Here is a 24,058-nt window from a genome sequence, read left to right on the forward strand (position 1 = left end):
ATATCACCTCTTGCATGCCTTCAATTCCTACTTCTTCACAGAGCATCTTCTGCTTATTTGGGTTTCCGTATATAAATAATAATAATCATAACTTGATTCTGCTGCATGCTGGTAACCATGCTGCGAACAGCAGGGTTTAGGAGTAATTGTGATGGTACAACTCCTCCTCCCTTATGGATCAGTTCATCTTCCCCATCTCACCCCAGCTTCTATCCAAATTAGAATAAAAGTATTTGGTTTTTACACATTATTTTTACTTTGTGACCACGCCACTTAGTACCTTTCCTTGAGATGCATCAAATAAAGGTGGCTGACATTCCGTAGAAGCAATGGAGAACCTTGTCTTGTGGTTAACTTCATATGAAAAGTTGAACCATCCCAGTCTAGATGGCCACAAGTTACCAATCCCTTCTCTGTAGACATATTTGTGGGACATGGGTATATTTTCATGGTTCTTATTTAAGGAAGTGAGTGTTCTTTTTTTGTGTGGAAGTGGTCCCACCATGAGCCAAGGTGAACATATTTTGAATGCAATTAAGGCAAACAAGTGAGAGATGGACAGATCTGATTTCCTTGGTGGGACGCAATCCATGGGCATGGTTCTCTTACTTAAGCCTTATAAAATGAAGAGATGTGTGAGGACACTGTTAATTTCAGTAAGGTTTGTGCAGGAGAACTTCCCACTCTGGTGTAAGTGAGGGTTGAGCTGCAGTGGGAGGTGTTGTCTTCAGGAACCTTTTCATACAACACTTGAGAATTGTTCTCCTTTTTTTCACTTGTGTGTAAAAATCAACATATATATTTATTTATATAATAGCTGGATTACTTGAGGAGGAAGGTAAATTCTATATATATTTTTTTAAAAAGGAACAAAAATGAAAATTGAAAATAAATGTGCTTCCCCTTCAATTATCTTTCACCAGGTGCTGCAAAGAAGGCAACAGTATTTGCCCATTGTGGAAAAGTCAAGGGGTAAAGGAAACATGTCCCCATTATAGGAGAAACCAGACTGATTGCTTGCTGCTTTGGTTCCCGATAGGCAGAAAAAGCACCAGCAGGGCACAAGAACCTGGGACCTTAGCTTGGTTGCCTTGACAGTGGGGATGCATTCCTTTTTCTTCTACTCTGCTATTCAGAATAAGGGCAATGAATGAACATTGTATGCCCTCAGTGTCATCACATTCAAATCTGATTGGGTTGCTTGTTCATTTTTAAATTGCTTCAAAATAGGTAGCGAAAATGTAAAGGTTTTTTCTGGGTTGGGAGGGGGCTGTTGTGAACCATAAGGATGCCCACCACTGAGGAGGGACGATAGCTCAAGTAAGGGGAAGTCAGAGGTTCCTGGTTTCCAAGGCAAAGGCATCCAGATGGGAGACCAAAGGAGTGAATTCAGCACCAAGGACAGTGCTTCTGCAGCTGAATCCAGACATCCCTGTTGTCTCAGTGAGGTCCTGGAGGAACTGGCTAAGATTTAGAGCAGGGGCAGCCTGTCATTGACTGGAAACCCCACCCCTTGAGTGCTACCTCCTGTTCTGTTGAAGGGCCAGTGTCTTCTTCTGCAGCCATTGGCACCCGTATGTCTCAAGACGTCAAACTACTATTCGCTTGTATTCCTTTGGTGGTGAGAGAGGTTGGGTTTGGCCTAGGGCATGGTTGGTTGTCCTTGATTGGCTGTAGTGAAATTTGTTTTTTGTGCGAGTGGGGTGTGTGCGTGTTTTTGGATCAGGTTATCCAGATTGATTAGTATGCTGTTGGCAGGTTCTTGTTGTTGTCTTGTTGGGCTGTGTATGTGATAAAGGGTAAAACCATATCGAGGTGAAGGCATTTTCTCCTATTTGCCCCATGTCAGTTTCCCACACAAGTGATGCTGACACAAAGCCCCACACATACACTAAGTAGAATAGAAGCAGTGCCACCTGACCACTCTTCCTGATGTAACACTAATGTCTCAACAAATGAAACTGATCTGTAGAAAATGTAACTTGAAAAGAGACATTGTGCATACTTTTTGTAAACCAAGAAATCTTTAATAGAAATATATTTGACTCCCTGAAAAAAAGAGTCAAACTACTGGAGAATCACAGCACCCAAAGCGACCTCTCCAAGGCGCAAGCCTGGGCAGTGTGTATGGGGTCCCTCTGTGAGCTGCCCAGATGACAAGGCTCCCCTCTTGGTCTCACTGATGTGGTCCAAAGGAAAGCAGAACAATACATTTGGCACCAGCTGGGCTCCAGGAGTTGCAGCCTATGCTTCCCTCTTGCTCATGAGTCATGACTGTTATAAACAGAAGACTTATAGGTACAGTAATAGCCAAAACTATCTGGTCTGTACTTCCAGCATAGGAGTTGCCAACATGATGTTCTCCAGAAGTTGCTGAACTGCAACTTCTGTCAGCCCCAGCCAACATGGCTAATGGTGTAGGATGATGGGAATTGTAGTCCAGCAAAGCAGAGACATTACCTTGCCAACAAAGGTCTGTATAGTTAAAGCTATGGTTTTCCCAGTAGTGATGTATGGAAGTGAGAGCTGGACCATAAAGAAGGCTGATCGCTGAAGAATGGATGCTTTTGAATTCTGGTGCTGGAGGAGACTCTTGAGAGCCCCATGGACTGCAAGGAGATCAAACCTCTCCATTCTGAAGGAAATCAGCCCTGGAAGGACAGATCCTGAAGCTGAGGCTCCAATGCTTTGGCCAGCTCACGAGAAGAGAAGACTCCCTGGAAAAGACCCTGATGTTGGGAAAGATGGAGGGCACAAGGAGAAGGGGACGACAGAGGACGAGATGGTTGGACAGTGTTCTCGAAGCTACCAGCTTGAATTTGACCAAACTGCGGGAGGCAGTGGAAGACAGGAGTACCTGGCGTGCTCTGGTTCATGGGGTCATGAAGAGTTGGACACGACTAAACAACTAAACAACAACAACAACAACAATGTATGGAGAGCACTGCATTGACTACCTTGTTCATGGCTGGCAGCCAGTTTGCCAGTTTCTGCTCCATATGTTTCACAATTACTCTTTGGGAGATAGATAATCTTCACTTGTCATGGTTAAGGCTTGAATCTTGAACTTACGTCTTTTCATCAAGCCCCATAAAGAGTTTCCTTCTCCTGGTTCATGGGCTTACTAATGCAGTCATTAAAACCCAAATACCTGATTCATGCGGGAAACTCTACTAACCAGCTGCCTCAAGGACAAATGTGTATTTGCCCACCTATAAATGAGTATGTCTTTTAGGGACACGGGTGGCGCTGTGGTCTAAACCACAGAGCCTAGGGCTTGCCGATCAGAAGGTCGGCGGTTCGAATCCCCGCGACGCAGTGAACTCCCATTGCTTAGTCCCTGCTCTTGCCCACCTAGTAGTTCGAAACCACGTCAAAGTGCAAGTAGATAAATAGGTACCGCTCCGGCGGGAAGGTAAACGGCGTTTCCGTGCACTGCTCTGGTTCACCAGAAGTGGCTTAGTCATGCTGGCCACATGACCTGGAAGCTGTCTGCGGACAAACGCCAGCTCCTTCGGCCTATAGAGCGAAATGAGCGCCGCAACCCCAGAGTCGTCCGTGACTGAACCTAATGCTCAGGGGTACCTTTACCTTTACCTATATGCGTATGTTTAGTTAGTCAATATGCATTTCTTTTCTTATTTCGATTACATGCATGTATGTAACTACAGTTACCTGTTTTAATCCTCTGTCACTTGCCTGGAAGGTGAAAACTGTGATGCTGTCCTTGAAGCTTGTGGAACACGCTTGATGCTATTTCAATACTTCATTATACCTTGGAGGTGCCTCTAAATTGTCTCTTGGAACATGGGTGGTGCAACCCTCGACTTATGGAGGCTGAGGGACAGTACTGCAATAATCTGAGCACCCTTGACCCCAAAGATACACATCTTCATTATTGCTCTCCTTGTTGTATTTATCCAATTACTAAGAACTTCTGAGCCTGAGGGAGTGGTAACTGCAAATCTTCTCAGACCCCAGGACCCAGTCACAAACAGTGGCTAGCAGGGATCATTGCAGAACCAGCTTTGAATATGTTTACTATGGTATTCCACCATTTAAGCCTTGTTGCTCCATTTTAACAGTTAGTTGTTCGTAGTTTGCTATTGGTTTAAAGCGGGGAGAAATGTTTTCATGCCACCCAGCAGTCCAAACCAAACAGTTCTTCTTGCAAATTTCCCATGGGCATCTCATTAGCCTTTGTGAGAACAGGACGCCAGACTGATCCAGAATCTCTTTATGTTCTTGTTAGGCAAACACTTTTCTTCTTTTTTTTACATATGCCGTTTCTAAATGGAACTGGGTTTTATTTGAACTGTACTCTATTGTCAAGAAAGCTATGAAACTGTATGGCTGTGACAATCATGGGTCTCCTGTGCTCTTCGCTGGGATATATTGCTACTGCCATGCAGCAATTTGGAAAAATTCATGACCCTTATTTGCAGCTTTAAAGAAAAGGCTGCTCAGGTAACGTGATTTACAGTCTTGCACCTGAAAGAAGGGGAATGTCTGCATAGCAAGCTTTCTGCTTCCAATTCATTCATGTTCCCTGGAAGAGAGTGTCTGGGGCACTTGGGGACACTCTGGCGTTCCTACTTTTGTGAACAAGCTCAATGGTGGATCTAGTTAGTCCAGCATTCTGCTTTAGCATTGCCAGTGTTTTTTGGCTGGGTTTTCATACTTTTAACAGCTGCTCAATAATCAGAAATAATCATCAGGCACATCTTTTCCTGCCGTGCAGATACAGCGATTGAGGGGAAGTGGAGGGGCTTCATTGTGCTGCATTTCTGCTTTTGTGTAGCTGAAAAAGTCGCAGAAACCCTGCTTATGGGGTGCGTGTGAACTTCCATAAATAACAATTTATGGAAGCAGCCAATTCAGTAAAGTCCTATACAGTGGTACCTTGGTTCTCAAACGCTGAAAACCTGGAAGTAAGTGTTCCGGTTTTCGAACATTTTTCGGGAGCCTGTTGACTATTTTTTTCTGGGGCATCTGCACCAATCAGAAGCTGCGCCTTGATTTTCAAACATTTCAGATGTTAAGTTTGGCGCTTTTGTTTTTTGCTATTTATTTTGTGTTTTTGTTTTGGGGGCTTTTTCGGGTTGTTGGTTTTTGTGTGTGTGTGGAACCCAGTTCAGCTACTGATTGATTGATTGATTGATTGGTTATGTGACTGAGGAAATGGAAATGGATGAAAGCTCCCCATCCAGACAATGACTGTCATCAGTGCAGGTAAGAAAATAACAATAAATTAATTTTTTATCATCTACAATACTGTCTTATTTATTTTATAGTACAGTGCAATGATTATTGCTTTCACTTTATGGATCAGTGGTCTTGTTAGATAGTAAAATTCATGTTAAATTGCTGTTTTAGGGGTCGTTTTAAAAAGCCTGGAATGGATTAATTCGTTTTGCATTACTTTCTATGGGAAAGTGTGCCTTGGTTTTGGAACGCTTTGGTTTTGGAACGGGCTTCCAGAATGGATTAAGTTTGAGAACCAAGGTACCACTGTAACTGTGTCAAGCCAATGACCAGTCAGATGCAACTGATAAGCTCACAAACAAGGCAGTTGTGGGGACAGCGCTCTTTTCTGCTATTTGTATTCCCTGACTCTAGTACTTAAAGGAATGCATCTTCTGAACATGGATGTTCAGTTTTAGCTGTTCTGATACATAGCCATTGATATACCTGCCATTCATGATTATTCACATGCCTACTTGTTTTGATGTGTGGATACCCTTGAAAGCTTTCTGTAGGGTCACCCAGTAGGTGCTTCAGTGAGGTTACAGCCTATCCCTTGTCAGTCACAATTGTTATGTCTCATACTACTCACAGAAATGATATATTTAAGCGGTTTGGCTCTGTGTGGAGTAGTTACCCAGTACAGTGGTACCTAGGTTTTCAAACTTAATCCGTTCCAGAAGTCAGTTCCAAAACCAAAGTGTTCCAAAACCAAGGCACGCTTTCCCATAGAAAGTAATGCACAATGGATTGATCCGTTCCAGACATTTAAAAACAACCCCTAAAACAGCAATTTAACATGATCCATAAAATGAAAGCAATAAACAATGTGCTGCAGTCACTCAATCAGTAGCTGAACTGGGTTCCACACAGTCACAAAAACAAAAAAGAGCCATAAAAATGCAAATATATAGCAAAAACAGACAGACCTCAGCGTAACACTCGAAACAGAAGTGTGGCACTCAAAATGGAAGCGTAACACTCAAAATGGAAGTGTGGCACTCAAAACAGAGTATGTTCGGCTTCCGAAAAAGCTTGCAAACTGGAACACTTACGTCCAGGTTTTCAGTGTTCGAGTTCCAAGTTGCTGAGTACCAAGGCGTTTGAGAACCAAGGTACCACTGTATCTATTGTATGTCTGAAAAGCAGAAGGTTTGGGCCTGGGTATCCTGAGGCCATGAGCCAAGGAAAAAAAGAAGGGCAGGGGTTCTAATGCTTTTGTTCTTCATTTCTCACACTGAGTGAGGGCTGGCAGCTATCTTCAAGCAGATGTCAAGGAAACTGTTGTAGTGGATTGGAGTAAAGGGCTCTTGGCAGGGGTTTTGGCAACTGGACAAGAGCTTTCGCAGCGTGTGTTGTTGGAGCATCCCACATACTTGCTGTACTTCATTATGCAGGAATGTATGAATACTAGGGGGTATATGCCAAAAGAAGAGGTTGTAATCATGCTGGAGCCAGGGTCTGCACCCAGTTTACTGTCAGCAGTTTATCACTGGAGAATTCAAAGCTTTACAAAGTTAAATACAAGTCAAATTCTCCTCTCTTGCGGGAGACATTTGTAATACTTGTGTTAACTGGTATTTGTCAACCAAAGCAGCATTAACTATCATGACAAGCATGCAGTAGATTAGGGTTGTAAACACATTATACAGTCCATTGCTGTTATGTGATTAACTCTGGACAGCCCTCTATATATCTTAAGCTGGATTGCATTGTTTCAATTCATTATGAGTATATATATTTTTAAATATCTCCGAAAACTGCTTTGAAGTCCATATCATTATATTGGTTTCATAGTTTTTGACCTAGCGATATATCACAAATCATGATGTGTGAGAGAGCTTTAGGGCTCAGCGAAAACGAATCCTTGAAAACAAAAAGCTTGAAGTCCATATTGTGATACTGGTTTCATCATTTTTGACCTGGCAATATATCACAAATCATGATGTGTGTGTATGCTATGCAGAAATCACAATGCAGGAAAAACCGTGAAGCCAGCCAATGCCTTTGCATGTCTCCATCCTTATTTCACACATTGTGATATATCAGTACATTGCGATACTTAGCTGGCGGTATATCACGATGCAGAAAACCAAATATTTCCCAGTTCTAGTTATGAGCAAGAACTACTTAATAAACTGAAATCAGGGGTGCTCGTTCAAGTAAGTAAAGTTTGAGATGAGTTCAATTGTACAGATTCCTTTAAATTAATCAGATAGTAATGTCATTTTTCTACTACAAAGGAAAGCCCATTTTTGTTTCTTCTTCTTCTTCTTCTTCTTCCTCCTCCTCCTCTTCCTCTTCCTCTTCCACTCATCTGACTGGGTTGCCCCAGCCACTCTGGGTGGCTTCCAACAAATACTTACTATTAATTTGTTGTCATTGTTTGAGATTGTTATTGTTGACAGTTCCTTTCAAATAAACAGAGTCCTGTGATACATCCACTAATTTCTTCAATTAAGTCAATAACTTTCGCCCCAGTCATTCTGTATAGAACAGGGACAGGGCATCCCATGGTTCTCCAGCTATTGCTGAAGCACAGCTCCTGGCATCTCTCACTGTTGGCCATGCTGGGTGAGCCTGGTGGGAGTTGCAGTCCAACAACATCCAGAGAGCCACAGGTTCCCATCCCTGTAATAGGCAAGTATGTCCAAGCAGCATGATAAAAGTCAGTATGAGCAAATTGTCATCTCCAATAGCCACTCCGCATTGAAGTGTATACATGTTATGCTGTTAAGTACCGCTGAAACAATACTTGTACAAGTTTTCCTGCAGATTTGGTAGTATCAGCTAAGGCTGAATATTTGACTAAATTCCATTCCAGTCATTACCTGGCATTCTGCACCACATATCTCTTCCCACACTTGCTTTCTTACAAAAAACACTGCCTACATTTCTCAATGAAGGAGTAGAGCTTGCCAGTCAGGCCTTTTATATATCCTGCTCTGATTAATAGATCAAATGTTGTTATTTTGCACAGAAGTGTCTTTTTGAATAAGAGCATATGGGATGCTTCTTGTTTGGAGGCACCAAAAATTAGTCTTCTAACAACCAATTTTAACGACCACTTTCTGAAAAGAAATGGCAATGGCTATCGTACATGAGATTTTCATCAGAGTAGAACCCCCGTGATACATTTAGCACATTTGTTTTATGTTAATTCGGGGGTAATTCTTTGTGGAATGAGAGCCAGTTATTGTTCTTTTGACCTAGAGCTTGATACAAGTAGAAAGGGCTGCAAAGTACCCAGATCTGGGTTCATTTTACCTAAATCTGCTAAACTTCTCCATCTTGGCATTTTTTTCATGCCCTCATTTGCCAAGCCAACTTAATTCCCTGAGTGATATCCAGCTGCGTTCATACTCAGAGTAGACATATTGAAATAAGTGGAATTAACATATGAACTAATTGATTTCAGTGGGTCTGCTCGGAATACAGCTAATATACGATATCACCCCATTCAGTCTAACCACCAAGCCATTACAGATTTCAGCTTATTAATTCCCCTTCTCCATCCTTTCCTTTGATCTTCTCCTCCAGATGAGTAACAAAAGGTCCAACAGCTTTCGCCAAGCCATCTTGCAGGGGAACCGGAGGCTGTGCAGCAAGGCCCTGCTGGAGGAGACGGGACTGAGCCTTTCCCAGCGGCTGATCCGCCACGTTGCGTATGAGACTCTGCCCCGTGAGATCGATCGGAAGTGGTATTACGACAGCTACACCTGCTGCCCCCCACCTTGGTTTATGATTGCCATCACCATTGTAGAGGCAAGTATCTCCCAAGCTAGCAAAGAGATTCCGGAGAAGTGTGTTTGCCTGTTCTAGGTGGGGGTCACATCCTTGCTAACTAGGTCCGTGAGTAACCTGAAGGTTGTTCCTGGGTGCTAACTGTGCCAGGAGAGCCTTTTATCTTCTAAGGTTGCTGGGGGCTCTTCCTTGATGGCAAAGATCATGCCCTAGACATCTCACATGTAAGAGGAGATTTCCAGCTTCAGCTGGTGCAAAGCCCGGCTTGTAGGGGTGGGCAGCACATCAATGGTAGGACTTTAGGGCAGGTGTCCAGGTCCCACTCAGCAGAATGAGTAGGGGGTCCAATGACACAGCACAGCTGGCTTACCATATGTTGAAGCACATGGAGTAGCAACCAAAGAAGGGGATCTCCATAAATCCAAAAGGTCCAAAGTCTAAAATAGTCTAACCGCACCACTGGATAGTAGGCAAGTCATTCAATGGATTGTTGCTCATCTGCACTAGCTGCCTCTGTGCTTCCCAACCCAATGCAAAGAGCAGTTTTAAGACCTTGAAGACCCTACCTATAAGGATTCAAGCATGTGCAAGAGTGCTTCCTGCCATATGAACCTTCCCGACCTTCAAGATCTTCCAGTGGTGCCTTGCTCTCAGTACCTCAAGTTTCTAAGAGGGGAGTTCTAGTAGTGCTTAGCAGTGTAGCCCAGAAGAAGCTCGCTGCGTGGAGCAGAGGCGCTGTGCTACCTTCCTGGCCAGTGAGTCACTGCTGCTTACTGGGAGAGAGAGGGAAGGGGCAAGATGGCAGGGTGGCTGATGTAGCACCAGCACACTGGCAAGAGCACCGGATTGGCTTGGCCTGTGCCTATGCGCCATGGCGACCTCCCCACTGCCTCGTCCTTCTCCCTCCCAGTGACCCACCTGCCAGGAAGCTATAATACCAGCTCTTCTCCACCCAGCAAGCTGCGTTTGTTATGGAGCAGCCTCCCTATGAAGACCCACCAGATTTCTGGTGCTTTTGAAATGTGGTGCTTTTGAAACTAGACATTAACCAGGGCGTGGAGCAGGTAATAGTATCTGGTACAGTGGTACCTCGGGTTAAGTACTTAATTCGTTCCAGAGGTCCGTTCTTAACCTGAAACTGTTCTTAACCTGAAGCACCACTTTAACTACCGTAATGGGGCCTCCTGCTGCTGCCGGAGCACAATTTCTGTTCTCATCCTGAAGCAAAGTTCTTAATCCGAGGTACTATTTCTAGGTTAGCAGAGGCTGTAACCTGAAGCGTATGTAACCTGAGGTACCACTGTATAACGCAAGGCACGAGTTTCTGCACCCTCATTTCTGCAGTTAATAATGTGAGGTGAGATGGGAAAATGTGCAGCATGATGAAATGTGCAGCTATGTCCCAATTTGTGTCATACCATATGTCTCCAAGTAGAAGAGAGGGAGAAGAGAAGCAATTCTGCGTTTCTGACTGAGTATATTTTAGAGTTGTTTTAATCATTCCACATTGAACAATTTAAAACAATGGGAGGTGCCGTAGAAAGGCTGTCAATACATTTTAATAAATGGGCAGGTGTTCTGGGTTTCAGGAACAAACCCTATTCCCAATCTTGAGTCTTGAGATACAAGTGTCAGACTGGGCGCCACTAAAAAAAATGTATTTGAGCCTCTTGCCATGTATGGCATGTATGAATGTGGTCATAGAAAGTAGAAGAGAGATTTTTTTTTAAAATGCGTGTGTATCTTCTAGCTAGCATTGTTTTAAGAACCAATTTAAACAATAATCAGACTAAAGTCCCCCATATGGAAATGCACCAAGCAGAAGTTAGTCTGAATCCTGCTGAAAGCGTTGTGACGGAATTTACCATATATAAGACGCCCCCCTATTTTGGGGGATTCAGATTGTCGCCAGTCCACGCTCATCACTACCCGTCTATAAGACGGCCCCTAATTTTTGACATTATTTTTTAGGGGGGAAACCTAGTCTTATACACAGAAAAAGTCCCATTGATGTTCATGTCCACCAGCCACACACCCTCCTACAGCCACATGTGACACCAGTGTGAAAGGGGGCTTTAGCTCATGCCAGTGTATGTACACAGGGCAGCTCCACAGAAGCAGGAAGTCTGGCTAACCTGAGGTTCTGCTCCTGTGAAGGAGGAGCGGTGTGCACATGTCTGTGTGCACACATTGGTCCCCTTCCACACTGGCACAAAACGCGGAGCTATTGGGGGCGTGGTTATTGAGTGGGTCGCCATCAAAGCTTAAACGGGTAGCAGCGTAATCCTACATCCCTGTCCCCCCCCCCAAAATGTACAGTAAACATGTGAGGGAGAAGATCTGGACAGACTTTTAGCCACAACTGCACTTGCTGGAATTAAGCCTGTATGTCTCCTTGCGTATATTTTCTCGGCCAGATGCTTGAATGAATTACACTTAACTGTGCGATCTCCCTGCTTTCCTAGGTTGCCTTCTTTCTTTACAATGGAGTGGTACTAGATAGGTTTGTGCTGCAAGTCACCCATCCCTTATATTTGAAGAACTCATTGTTATATCATCCTCAGCTCCGTGCCCAGGCCTGGAGGTACCTCACCTACATATTCATGCATGCAGGGTGAGTTCTAGGGGAAAAGGGGTCTGAATTTCTTGGGATGGGGGGTTGGGTTTCCCTTACCTCATGGGAAAGACAGGGGCGACACAGAGCTGCCATTAGTGGCATAGCATGGGTTGCCAACGCCTGGGGCTGTACAGAGGGGGTGAGAGGGAGGGAAACAGATGGAGTACGCATGCACATTCAACTGCCTAACGGCGTCCACGTCACCCAGGAGATCCCAGCCGCAGAGATAAGAAAATAAGAGTAGTTCCGTTGTCTGGAAAGACCACTTCCTGGTTTGCATGGAGAAGCCATTTCAACAAAGCCCAGCAATGGACGCACACAGCTGTATTGAGGCAGCACTCAATAGGTGTTGAAGGTTGGAACCCCCTAACAATTTTGTGCCCCTGTGACACACACACAAACCAAGCCACTGCCTGGCATTCTTGGGCAGCTGCTGGGGAGCCCTGCTGATGTTTACCCTGTCCCCCCCAAAAAACAAATCCAGCCTGGCACTCCAAGCAGTGGCAGGCAGCTGGGTCTAGCTGCCGTTTTAGTTTCAGACAATGGCCTCCTTCAGCATATTGTCACAAAATAGTTGTCTCCAACTACCTTGGCACTGCTTGGAGTACTGATGCTTCCACTCCTGCCAGATGAGCCTGCTGCAACACATCAACAGAGGAGAGGGCACCACCGGAGGGCCCCTTAAACCTGAATCACGCCCTAGGTCTTCTGCTCTGAAACTAAAACGCTGGGAGAATCCTGTTGCTTTTAAAGGTAAAGGGACCCCTGACCATTAGGTCCAGTCGTGGCCGACTCTGGGGTTGCGGCACTCATCTCGCTTTATTAGCCGAGGGAGCCGGCGTACAGCTTCCGGGTCATGTGGCCAGCATGACTAAGCCGCTTCTGGCGAACCGGAGCAGCGCACAAAACACTGTTTACCTTCCTGCCTGAGTGGTACCTATTTATCTACTTGCACTTTGACATGCTTTCAAACTGCTAGGTTGGCAGGAGCAGGGACCGAGCAACGGGAGCTCACCCTGTCACGGGGATTCGAACTGCCAACCTTCTGATCGGCAAGTCCTAGGCTCTGTGGTTTAACCCACAGCGCCACCCGCGTCCCTTCCTGTTGTTCTTAGGTGCCCCATTTTTTAAAATGATTTGTGATCTTTGGATAAAACCATGTTCTGTAAGAGCTGGTTTATATTACCTGCTGGTCATAGGACATCAGGGGCAGAAGCTGAAGGAGGAAATATGGGTATATCATTCTTGACTTCATAGCGCTAAGTATCTTTGCCTGACAGATCTGCAGGATTTTTGCATAATTTGCTTGCTTTCTGATAGGAGCGTTCTTCAAGTTGGAAATAGCTGCTTGAGGTGGTGGTGAGAGATTTTCATTGGGACAGTACCAGCAGGCAGGATCAAACACTGTCTCCCTGCCCACTACAGTCCTGGTCATGCTCTTCGACCCACCCCTATAATGCCACTTTTACATTTTGAAACCTGTGCATTTTAATTGCAATATGAGCCAAAAAGGACTGCCTTTTGCAAAACAGCTTGAAACCTTAAAAAGATATAAGTGCTTAAACTATGTTTCAGTATGCCTCCCTTTCCCACAAAATGCTAACCTCTGCCTTGACAAGTATCTTGTTTCTGTTAGGCTGTCGTGTCGCTTGAAAAAATGTGCTGAACCTTTTAATTATCACGTTTCTTTCACAACTTTGGCTGGTTTCCAAGGGAAACTCTTGGGAAGATACACTATCCAATGCCTCACATCTGTAAATATTAAGAGACTTAGCCAGCACAGCCTTATTACTTTTTTTTTTTTTTTGCAGTGGATTCTAAATCTTTTGGAAGTGTAAGCTATCAAAACCGTGTGCACACACATTCCCCACTTGAGAAGCAACCCCTGCTTTATTTATTTTTTAATGATGGAATACTTACTACAGTTAGGTAGCTAAACCATCATTTATAGCCAGCCTACCCTCATTAGATTATTTTCACATTCAGAGAATAAAATAAATCTCTGGAAGAGTAGTAATAACCTCTTTCTTTCTTCTTTTAATGGTGAGGCCATTATTCCTCTCTCCCCACCCCAAAAAGGCAAGCTAATATAAAGGTGGTGAAGTCTATTGTTGTCATACTTCCTGCTGTGACTTTAAAATGTTAATTTGAAACTCTTAATTTACTGTGCTCATCTGCTTTTTTTATGGGCATTTGTGACAGCCAGAAGGTAGCTGAGGAGAAGGCAGTTGTTAAGGGTGACTGAGAGCTCCCCAAAATGTGCTGTTTGTGTCTTGATCCCGATGGAGAAAAGCTTTCTAAGAAGCCAAAGCTGTAAATTTTAGCCTTCCGCTTTAAAGCTGAGCGGACGTTAATTATCTGTGGGGCCCACCCATTTGTATTGCTGCCATAACTAATGACTTGCATTGATTCGAGGGCCCATTTGTTTGGTTGCGGAGAAGGTGAAGCCTTGATAAATCAATTATATTGTCATCTAAAGAATGACACATTCAGAGCATGGGAAAGCTAATTATGTTTTATGGGTGCTTATTGACCATGGGACTCAGATGCTCCTGGCTGCAGTAGGAGTTGGGCTGAATGGAATTCTTCTTGAGACTTTTTTTAAAAGAACAGGCATGCATCAAACACACTGAGGAAGAGAACCTCTAAGGGTCTTCTAATCGAAATAAATCATTGCCCCGCAAGAAGCATTAGAAAACATTGGGCATCTTCCCATGACTTTTCTTATGTACTACCCTGCATCTCGTTCTACTTCCTTCTGTATAAGGGATTCTTAAAATCTTTTCCCAAATGGTATTTTCCCCATTAAAAACAAACAAACAAACCCCATTCTAAATGATCCTGAGTACAAAGGCACTTTTAGGTTTGCTAACATGACAATCTGTGGGTCCCCCCCCCCCCCGGCTATAATAGGTGGGAGAAGGCAGTAAATCAAGGCTGGTTAAGTTTTGTAGCTACTTAACTACTTGGAACTGTGAGGGCCATTTTCTAGCTATCTTAAGAGGTGGTGGCTTGCCTAAGGCTGTCCAACCAGTTAGTGGATGAGCTGAGATTTATACCAGAGTCTTCCAGCCTATAAGCAATATCCTTAATTGTTCTGCTTGCAAATATACTTTGCTAATTAACATAGCTTAAAGACAGGGTTATTAAACCCGAATCATGACATTTCCCCCCCCCCCCACTTAGGGAAATAATCTATTTTAACCTAGATAAAAATAAACTTTAAAAAAAACCACCAAAAACCCTGGCACTAAGATGGTGACTTATTTATTTATACAAAGTCTCTGTACTTGTCTGTTGGTACCAAAGGGAATCATACAGAATTGTAAAGTTGGAAGGGACCCTTCAAGGTCATCTAATCCAACCCCCCTGTAATGCAGGAATTTTATTTATTTTATGTCTTAATGCTATTTCCATTTCCCCCAGGATAGAGCACCTTGGACTCAATGTTGTCCTTCAACTTCTAGTTGGAGTCCCCCTTGAAATGGTACATGGTGCTGCAAGGATCGGGTTTGTCTACATTGCTGGAGTTGTAGCAGGTACGTTGTATGGGTGAATAAACCTGATATTGGCAGATACTGAAATTGTGGTTCATCTCCATGGTTGAGGTTCCTGTGAGAGAAGGTGCCCATCATTTGCCTTGGTCAGCAGAGTGGTATGGGTGGGTGAATTTATAATTGCTATTATCATCATCATTCTAGCTAGCTAAATTTCTGGGATTCTTTATCTTTCGCCACCATAATGTTGTCCTTATCAACACTATATAAATGTTTCAGTCAGGGCTTTTTTTTCAGCAGGAGCTCACCATAACTCAGTTCTGGCACCTCTCAGGTGGGCGCCATTGCCGCTATTAGACAACAAGGGAGGCGTTCACCGTGAGCTCCGGCACCTCTTTTTCTAGAAAAATATCACTGGTTGCAGTAATTTTAAAAATATGACACTGCATGGAAGTAAAATCAAGCCAAGTCTAGAGTTTGTCAAGGTGTGATCATAGTTCCTCCTTTGAAGGCACTGTGACAAGCTGAATGTTTGTTTGAATGGTATGGACAAATCTGTCAAATTTGGTTTCTCTCAGTTTCTTATTTTTCTAGTATTTAGTTCAGTTCTCCACATTTCTGCATCAGTTTGTCATTTTTTTTAAGCTACATAAAAAAGGCTAACATTTTAGTTTGCTTTCCTTCTAATGTACAATTTGTCTAATACTGTATATATATTTTGCAACCATTCCCCCCAATATAATACACGGTTATGTTCTTTTCACCTATGTATGTATTTTTGTACACGTCGTTTGCCTACATCACAAGAGTCATAGAAGTTCAAATTACAAAGGATAGCTGTGAATTGTTTTGCTGATTGTTTCAGGGAGTGCAAAATCCGTTGGTCCACTTTAAAATGTGGACCTGATCAAATTTTTCTCCCAACCTCCAGGCACATGGGCTCTGCTTCAGTGTGCCTACAAATCTCTCTGCAGTAGGATCCTCTGTCTTGTCAAGGTTCCTGTTTGCTAATTGCTGTGATGATTCTAAGCTTGTTAAATGAGCACACATAGAAACCTCCTTCAGACGTTTGCACTAAAAATGTGAAAGTTGGGAGGGGAGCCCATCAGTCCAGGATTAGGGGGGTCAGTGTCCCTCCCCCAGTTCTAAGCTCTTGTATGTTCAAATGAAGACATGTGAACAGGACTTCTGTTGGTAACTGAGAAAGTTATTGTAGTTTTTCCTAGTGCCGTGTTTGCGCTTTGAGGCCCCTAAGCCCTTCCCCTGTAAATAACTACACACTGACACATAATTTTAGTTTAAGTTATTGGGCAAAATTTTAGGCCACAGCTTTATTGATTACAGCAAAATGAGCAGTATTGGCTTAGGCATTGGCAACAGACTATAACTGACTCCTGCCTCTCTGGCTGGTAGTCTGAAAGGGTAAACACCAAACGAGGGAGCAACATTGATGAAGATCAACCGAAGCTCACCCCGGGGTTCCTGTGGTCCTGGCATGGCCCTAGCCCCTCAAGCGACTTCGGACGAGATCCAGGACCCCCAGATTCCTTTACCGGAATACCCTGTTTCTGGAAGGGCAGGTGATGGCCACACCTCCCCTCCCACACATTTCAATAAGCCAATGCCTAACCACCTAACCTTACAAAGTAGTGACGATTGCTAAGGGGGTAGGCGAAAACCAAGTTGCTACAGCCAATCTGCCAAATGGGAAAATTCCTACCCAGTCCCTGTTCCAAAACAGGTGACCCAATCCAAGGCAAGGCCTAAGCAGCAGCACCTAAAATTAGGGAGGGGGGAGGGTGTTTGGCAGCACAAAGCAAGTGCCCCCGATTACATCGCGCTGCCGCTTTTATAGGCCCCGGAATCACGCCGTCCATCCGGATTGGCCCAAACAGCCTGGCGTGATCCGAGGGCCCGACTGTTAAGTCTTGGGCCATGCCCAGCAACAGCTTACCCTGTGGGGATGCCTTAGGGGCCCACACGCAACCAGGACCCTCATTAAGGAGGATCCCATTTCTCAGTTGAGCTGTACAGTGAGCGCAGGATCAGGAACTACTATAATTAAGCATTAGTTATGAGGGGGAGAAATCAGTTATAAGGCCATAGATGCAGTTTTGGGGCTTACTACCCTTTTTTCAGGGATGTGGGTGGCGCTGTGGGTTAAACCACAGAACCTAGGACTTGCTGATCAGAAGGTCAGCGGTTTGAATCCCTGTTGCTCGGTCCCAGCTCCTGCCAACCTAGCAGTTCGAAAGCATGTCAAGTGCAAGTAGATAAATGGGAACCGCTCCGGCGGGAAGGTAAACGGTGTTTCCGTGTGCTGCTCTGGTTCACCAGAAGCAGCTTAGTCATGCTGGCCACATGACCCGGAAGCTGTCTGCGGACAAACGCCGGCTCCCTCGGCCCATAGAGCGAGATGAGCGCCGCAACCCCAGAGTCGGTCACGACTGGACCTAATGGTCAGGGGTCCCTTTACCTTTACCCTTTTTTCATGTGAAGAGATTTCCTGAGGCATAAAGTACCCAGGAGTTATTTTTTAATCTATATATCTGATTTGGCTTTACCTTTGTTTACCGCAGTGTCAGTAATTGTCAGCTGAAGGATTTTGGTTCGGGCCCAACATGGCAACTTTCCAATGACCAGTGAATCTATGATAGATCTTCATGGACTGATTGATTTTTACATTTGTACTGCATTTGTTATTCACGTCTTGCGCCTCTGCAGTTTTGAGGTGAAGGAAGCTGGCTTGATGATAGATCAAATCTAATTATAACAAGAGGAGAGAGCAAGAGGCAACTGCAGGGAGGGTGTCATGGGATGGCTGGGGCAGTGATTGGCAGGTTTAGCTATTTGTTCCTCTCCCTTGCCCTGGTCCTTACCTATATAGCAAGTCTTGCTACAATGAACAAATAAAGCTGCAATCGAAGTGTGCCTTATTGAACAAATAAAAATAGAGAGTTATGTACTATGAGGCAGTACATGGAGGTGGGAAGCATATATGTCATAATTGGATTAGAAAGCTAGGAATAGGGAGGGGGCTCTGGAGTATCTGGTCCTATGACTGACATAACCAGTGGTACAAGTCCACACATGAGTAAACCATGTGATGCAGCAGCAAGAAAAGCTAATGCTATTCTAGGCTGCATTCACAGAAGTCTAGTGTCCAGATCAAGGGAAGTAATAGTACCGCTCTATTCTGCCTTGATCAGACCACACATGAAATACTGTGTCCAGTTCTGGGCACCACAATATAAGAAAGACTTTGACAAGCTGGAACATGTGCAGAGGAGGGAAACCAAGATTATCAAGGGTCTGGAAACTAAGCCTTATCAGCAGCAATTGAAGGTGCTGGGGTATGTTTAGCCTGGGAAAGAGGAGGCTGAGAGGAGATGCGATAGCCATCTTCAAATATCTCAAGGGCTGTCACATGGAAGAGGGAACAAGCTTGCTTTCTCCTGCTCTGGAGGGTAGGACTCGAACCAATGGCTTCAAGTTGCAAGAAAGGAAATTCCAACTAAACATACGGCAAAAAAAATTTTTGACAGTAAGAGCTGTTCGACAGTGGAACGCTCTCCCTTGGGAGGTTGTGGACTTGCCTTCTCTCCTTCAACTCAGGGAGAAGTAGGCCTGAAATGAAATCTACATGTGTGCTCACGTGTGTACCATTCCAACTCTTCCCCATCCTTTTCCATACTCAGTGTCTCTGGCCATCCAAAATGTGGGGAACCTCCAGATATTACTAGACTGCAACTCACAGCATCCCTGGCCATTGGCCTTGCTTGCAGGGGCTGATGGGAGTTGTAATTAAATTTCAGGCAGGCCTGCTTTAGCATATGAAGTTCTTGGCAAAATAACCTGTCTTTGCTCTTTTTTGCTTTTGTTACTTTGAGAATATCACATCTGTGCTCTCTGACTCTCTCGTTTTCCAGCTCTGTGTGTTTGATTCTTACCCCCCTCCTCTTTCATCCATCCACCATACATATTTTGCCTCTCCTCAGCTGATTTTGTGTCGTCGTCACACACACACCCCGCCTTAACTGTGTCAGACTGTGGGGGGGAAATGCTAAGAATTTTTTAAAAAGCTGGGTGAAGGTGTGTTGCCTTCTCATTAAAAGGACGGAGCTGGTCTAAAAAGAAGTTGCCAGGAAAAATCACAGGCGGAAAAATATCTCTTGGCTTGCAACCAATTATTTCGCAGCATGCAGGTGAAAATATTTTCTTTAACAATTTCAAATTGTTCGCAGTGGAGAGAAAGGAGTGGATGCCGTCAGCAGTAGTGCGGATACAAATACAATTCAGTTGTAAATATACAGGAGGGGGGGAACCAAAAATATTTATGCAAAATTCTTAACCGGATGGTTAAGATGGATACATGAGATGTGCCTCTTCATTTAAAACAACAACAACCACACAGTTAAAAATGGGTGCTCCAACAGTGAAGTCAGGCAAAAGGCAGAGAATTAAGATTGGACACTGGCTGGGGAAACGTGGCTGGAGGAAGAGAGTGAAGAGGAAAAACGGCAGGCAAAGAATGGTTCTTTGTATAGTCGTACCTGGATCTCAAATGCCTTGGCTCCCAAAGAAATCAGCTCCAGAACGATTGAAACCCAGAAGTGAGTGTTCCGGTTTTCGAATGTTATTTTGGAAGCCGAATGTCCGACGGGGCTTCTGCAGCTTCTGGTTGGCTGCAGGAGTTTCCTGTCACCAATCAGAAGCTGCATTTTGGTTTTCAAACACTTTGGAAGTCGACTGTACTGTAGGGCATTCCATAAAGGGCACCAACACTGAAAAGGCCCTCTCATAAGTAGCCCTGCCTGCCTCACCTCATTTTGTGGTGATTGGGGGAGGCGGCAGAGAAGAGGCTTCTGAAGCTTATCTTAGGGCCTGGCCAAGTATATATGGAAGGGGATGATCCTTCAGGTGGCCTGTCCCCAAGCCATTGGAGGATGCATTTGAGAGTGGAGGAAGGATGGCTGAGGAGGAGTGTCTCTTTTTTCTCTCTGTGTGTGTGCAGAGAAAAGCAGCTTAAGGGGGGAATTTGGTACAGAAAGAAATAGAACCCCCCACACCTAAATTCAAGCTCCAGTGACCTTTTTGTTTGTTTTTAAAAAATGGTGAAGGGGAATTTGTAGCTTGGCCTTCAGCAGCTATAGCATCAGCTGCCAGTTAGCTTGTCTTTCTAGCATGCGGCCAGCCCATTTGTCCACATCATCTGCTCTTTGCTTCTGATCTAACTTGTCAGGTGTGCAAACTTTGGGAAACAAGCACAATCTCCATTTGCGTGAGAGCGCTGGAAGGTTTCGAAACAGTGATTGCATTTCCAAAACGCGACTCCAATTCAAATAACGACTTCAGGGGACCTATCTATCACACTGCCCATTATTAGTAGGAAAGTGACCAAATCACAAAAGTTTTTGTGTGTGGTCCTGCATGAGTTCATTTGGTTTTGTTCCCTAGCCTTGCAAATTACAGGTAACCTCCCTGTAGCAAAATGGACCCTGGATCCAGGCTCTACTGATTGGAAGACATGAGCACAATGGTGTGCGTTTTAACTTCCCATCCCACCTCTAAAATGGATGTAGATATAGGGCTGCATAGAGCCCTCGGAACAGAGAGAGTGCACAGGTGCAAAGCCTCACTCAACTGGGACTTTAAGTTAGGCTAGTGTCTCATCCCCACTAGGATGCAAATATGCATGGGGACCATATGACCAATTTCCTCCCCAAGTGTCTTTTAGCTGCAAGAGGGTCAGTGTGTGTGTGTGTGTGGCCACCTTGTACTTTTCCTCCATCAGCAAAATGATTTAGGCTTGGAAAGCAGGACTGGCCCAGTTCTCTCCCCACGCCCAAAATTAGATTGATTTGACTCCGCCTGTCATTGACTGTGGTTTCACATACTACAGTGGTACCTCGGGTTACATACACTTCAGGTTACAGACTCCACTAACCCAGAAATAGTACCTCGGGTAAAGAACTTTGCTTCAGGATAAGAACAGAAATCGTGCTCTGGCAGCGTGGCAGCAGCAGGAGGCCCCATGAGCTAAAGTGGTGCTTCAGGTTCAGAACAGTTTCAGGTTAAGAACGGACCTCCAGAACGAATTAACCACAATCTGTAGGTGCCCTTTCCATGTGTGAAAAAGAGGGAGGAGGTCAGCTCCTTTGCTTAGCAAGGTTTGTGATAATCTGTAAATGCCCCTTTTTCTGAGAACTTCATGTGCAAAAAAAAAAGAGGAAGAAGATTGACTCTTGCTTAGCAAGGTGTTTGCAATAAAAGTTTCCCCCCTCCCCTTTTCTCTCTCTAAGGTTCCTTAGCAGTGTCTATTGCTGATATGACTGCACCTGTCGTGGGCTCATCTGGAGGCGTGTACGCCCTGATATCTGCTCACCTAGCCAACATAGTAATGGTAAGTACTAGACTAAGTAGTGGTACAATTTGAGTTAGAGACCAGGAATGGCATGACTTCACTGGACGGAATTGCTGCTTGGAATCCAAGCTGCTCTAGTATTAGGAACAGCCAACTGCTGCGGTTATTACTTTCTCTTCATTAAGCTTTTAAGAACATAAGAAGAGCCAGTGGACAATGGCCCATCTAGTCTGGCGTCCTGTTCTCACGGTGGCCAACCAGATGCCTGTGAGAAGCCCCAAAGAAAGGTCTTTTGCTGGTCGTCATCAGCATTATTGGCTACACCAAATTGCCTTTGCAAAGTATAGGCATCCTTGTCTGAGTGTATGACCACAGCACAGAGCTATGAACTACAGATAAGGAATTAAGGGGGGAAGCTTCTGTGTTTAGGCTGACTTCCAGAAATGCCCCAGCCTTTGACAGTGTTCCATTTATGATGAAAATGCAGAATGTTTGTGGAATGCTCTCCCCAGGAAGGTTCGCCTGGTGCCTTCATTATTTATATATTTTTAGGTGCCAGGCAAAAACATTCCTCTTTAACCAGGCCTTTGGCTGATTAATATTCTACGTCCTTTTAAATGTGTTTGGGGTGGGCTATTGTTTTGTTGTTTCTGTTCTAACTTTTTATTTGTGCTTTTTTCTTGTATTTTTATCTTGTGAAACACCCTGAAATCTTTTGATAAAGGGTGGCAGATAAATCTAATAAATAAAATTAGTTAATTAGTCAGTGGGAACAGATTAGCAGACCAAACTATGTAGCTCTGGTATGCCCATAAGTCTGTTTCAAATTGTTTGTGTGAATTACTTTGGTCACCTTTCTATTTCACACAAGTTTCCCCCGCGCTTTTAGAGTGGCACATATGGTATTCATGTACAGCATCCCATCAAAAGCTTATACCATAATAGATGTGTTAGTTTATGATGCCACAAGAGTCTATGTTGTTCATGCTTGGCTGTAGAATCTTCTCACATTACCCAGTTCTGGCATTTGAAACAAAGCGTTCTCACTTAATGCTGATGAGGGGAAATCTTCCATAATGAAAATGATCTTTTGCATTTGTTGCTGCATCCCATTAATGTCAGTGCTCATCTTTTCGTTACGCTTTTTCGTTTGCTTGTGGGAGAAAAGGTTTGTTGGAATCTTTTTGCTTCCCTGAGTGCCTCTGGGTAGCTGCAAGAAATAAAAACGTCCTTGGCTGCAGAATGAAATGTTCCTGCAAATAAATAAACGAAGAGCAAGCAATAAGGCATTTCACCCGACGGGAAGTAATAAAGGGGGGAAATAAACGAAATAAAGATGCATGAAAATAAAGAGTGGAGGAGAAAACGCAATATTTAATAGCAGCACCCTGAGCCTTTTGACTATGTTACTAATCTCTGCGGAGAACTGCGTAAAAGAAAATTAGTTTAGAAGAAAAGAAGCAAAGGTTTTGGGGGTTTTTTGTTCAGTGGCTGGAGTAATTTATAGACAAAACCCATGAGCACTGTAAGACACAGATGGGAGCATTCTCCAGCAATTTCCCTCACTGCCTGAATCATTAGCCCAGAGGCATATCTGCATGGTGGTCTTTGAGACTTGTCAGATTCATATCCAGGGCACAAATCACACTTCGCCACAGTCCATAGATGCTGGCACTCCTCTGTTCTGTACTACAGATGAAGGTGCTGGTGGGACCGTCGAGAGCCGTGTGGTTTTCTTCAATATGCATGATGTCAGTCCCACATTGCATCATGCCTGCTTCTTAGAGGTACCCTTCTCCATGGAGGCACATTCAAAACCAGATCTCCATGGTTCCAAAAATAAAATCATCCTTGTTAATATTTTGTTAGTTTACGACTTCCGGAGGCGGCGCAAAACGGCAATGGCGGTCCTCTTTACTCAGTGAAGAGGGGCTCCGCGAAAAAGGGTCGTCCGCTACGGCGAAGCGGAGACCCATTCAGATAAACCGCAGGCAGAGCGAGCCTGTGGCCGTGGGACTCGGCGGGTGCCAGAAGCCCCCCCAGAAGCGAGGAAGGGACCTCGTAAGAGGCTCCGGATCGTGAACGGGGGAGCGGCGCTGTGAGTTCATCGCTCTTTTCGCGGAAGTGAAGCCGCGCTGCTGTTGCTGATGAGCGCCGACCTTTCTTCTTGAAAAACATCGAAATCGGCTGCAATCTACCCGTGAGTAAGGGGTACCAAAGAACTGATTAAGGATTAATTTAAATTTGTCTATTTCGGCTGAAAACGGGAGGCGAGTAACAGGAAGTCCGCCTTCCGGTCCTGCTAATCAGAGCAAAGCAAAAGAACCCGATGCGGGCTGAAGCGCTAAAAAGAGACTTTGAAAGAAGTAAGAAGGGGCATTAATAGACTGTGTGTTTCTAGAAATTGAAAAGAGTGAAGAAGTAAATTTTTTGGTTCATTGTGTTAGAGAATCCTCCTCTTACTGTGAAAAGATGTGGAATTGAAGGGGATAACCGAGTTATTGGACTGCCAGTGTTGTAAAGGAGTACTGTCAGGCTGCTGAAACTTTTTTCTTAACATAAACTGTTGCATTGATGGATACACTATCGCTT

The 24,058-nt window shown here is 44.3% G+C and overlaps 1 protein-coding gene across 11 annotated transcripts in view; it reads left to right on the top strand.

Annotated features, from left to right (window-relative positions):
* Window positions 1–24,058, top strand: part of RHBDL3 (rhomboid like 3) — a 151,573-nt gene that overhangs the window by 100,943 nt on the left and 26,572 nt on the right. For 8 of the 11 annotated variants that reach the window (XM_081898807.1, XM_081898816.1, XM_081898806.1 and 5 more), the window contains 4 exons: window positions 8,785–9,009; window positions 11,454–11,602; window positions 15,032–15,144; window positions 21,405–21,505. In XM_081898807.1, coding sequence (XP_081754933.1) covers window positions 8,785–9,009; window positions 11,454–11,602; window positions 15,032–15,144; window positions 21,405–21,505 — 588 coding nt within the window. The remainder of the gene's footprint in view (window positions 1–8,784; window positions 9,010–11,453; window positions 11,603–15,031; window positions 15,145–21,404; window positions 21,506–24,058) is intronic. The other 3 variants (XM_081898810.1, XM_081898811.1, XM_081898812.1) reach the window with 3 other exon arrangements.

This window comes from Podarcis melisellensis, assembly GCF_964234715.1.
Source record: "Podarcis melisellensis genome assembly, chromosome: 2".
In the NCBI taxonomy this organism is placed as follows: domain Eukaryota; kingdom Metazoa; phylum Chordata; class Lepidosauria; order Squamata; family Lacertidae; genus Podarcis; species Podarcis melisellensis.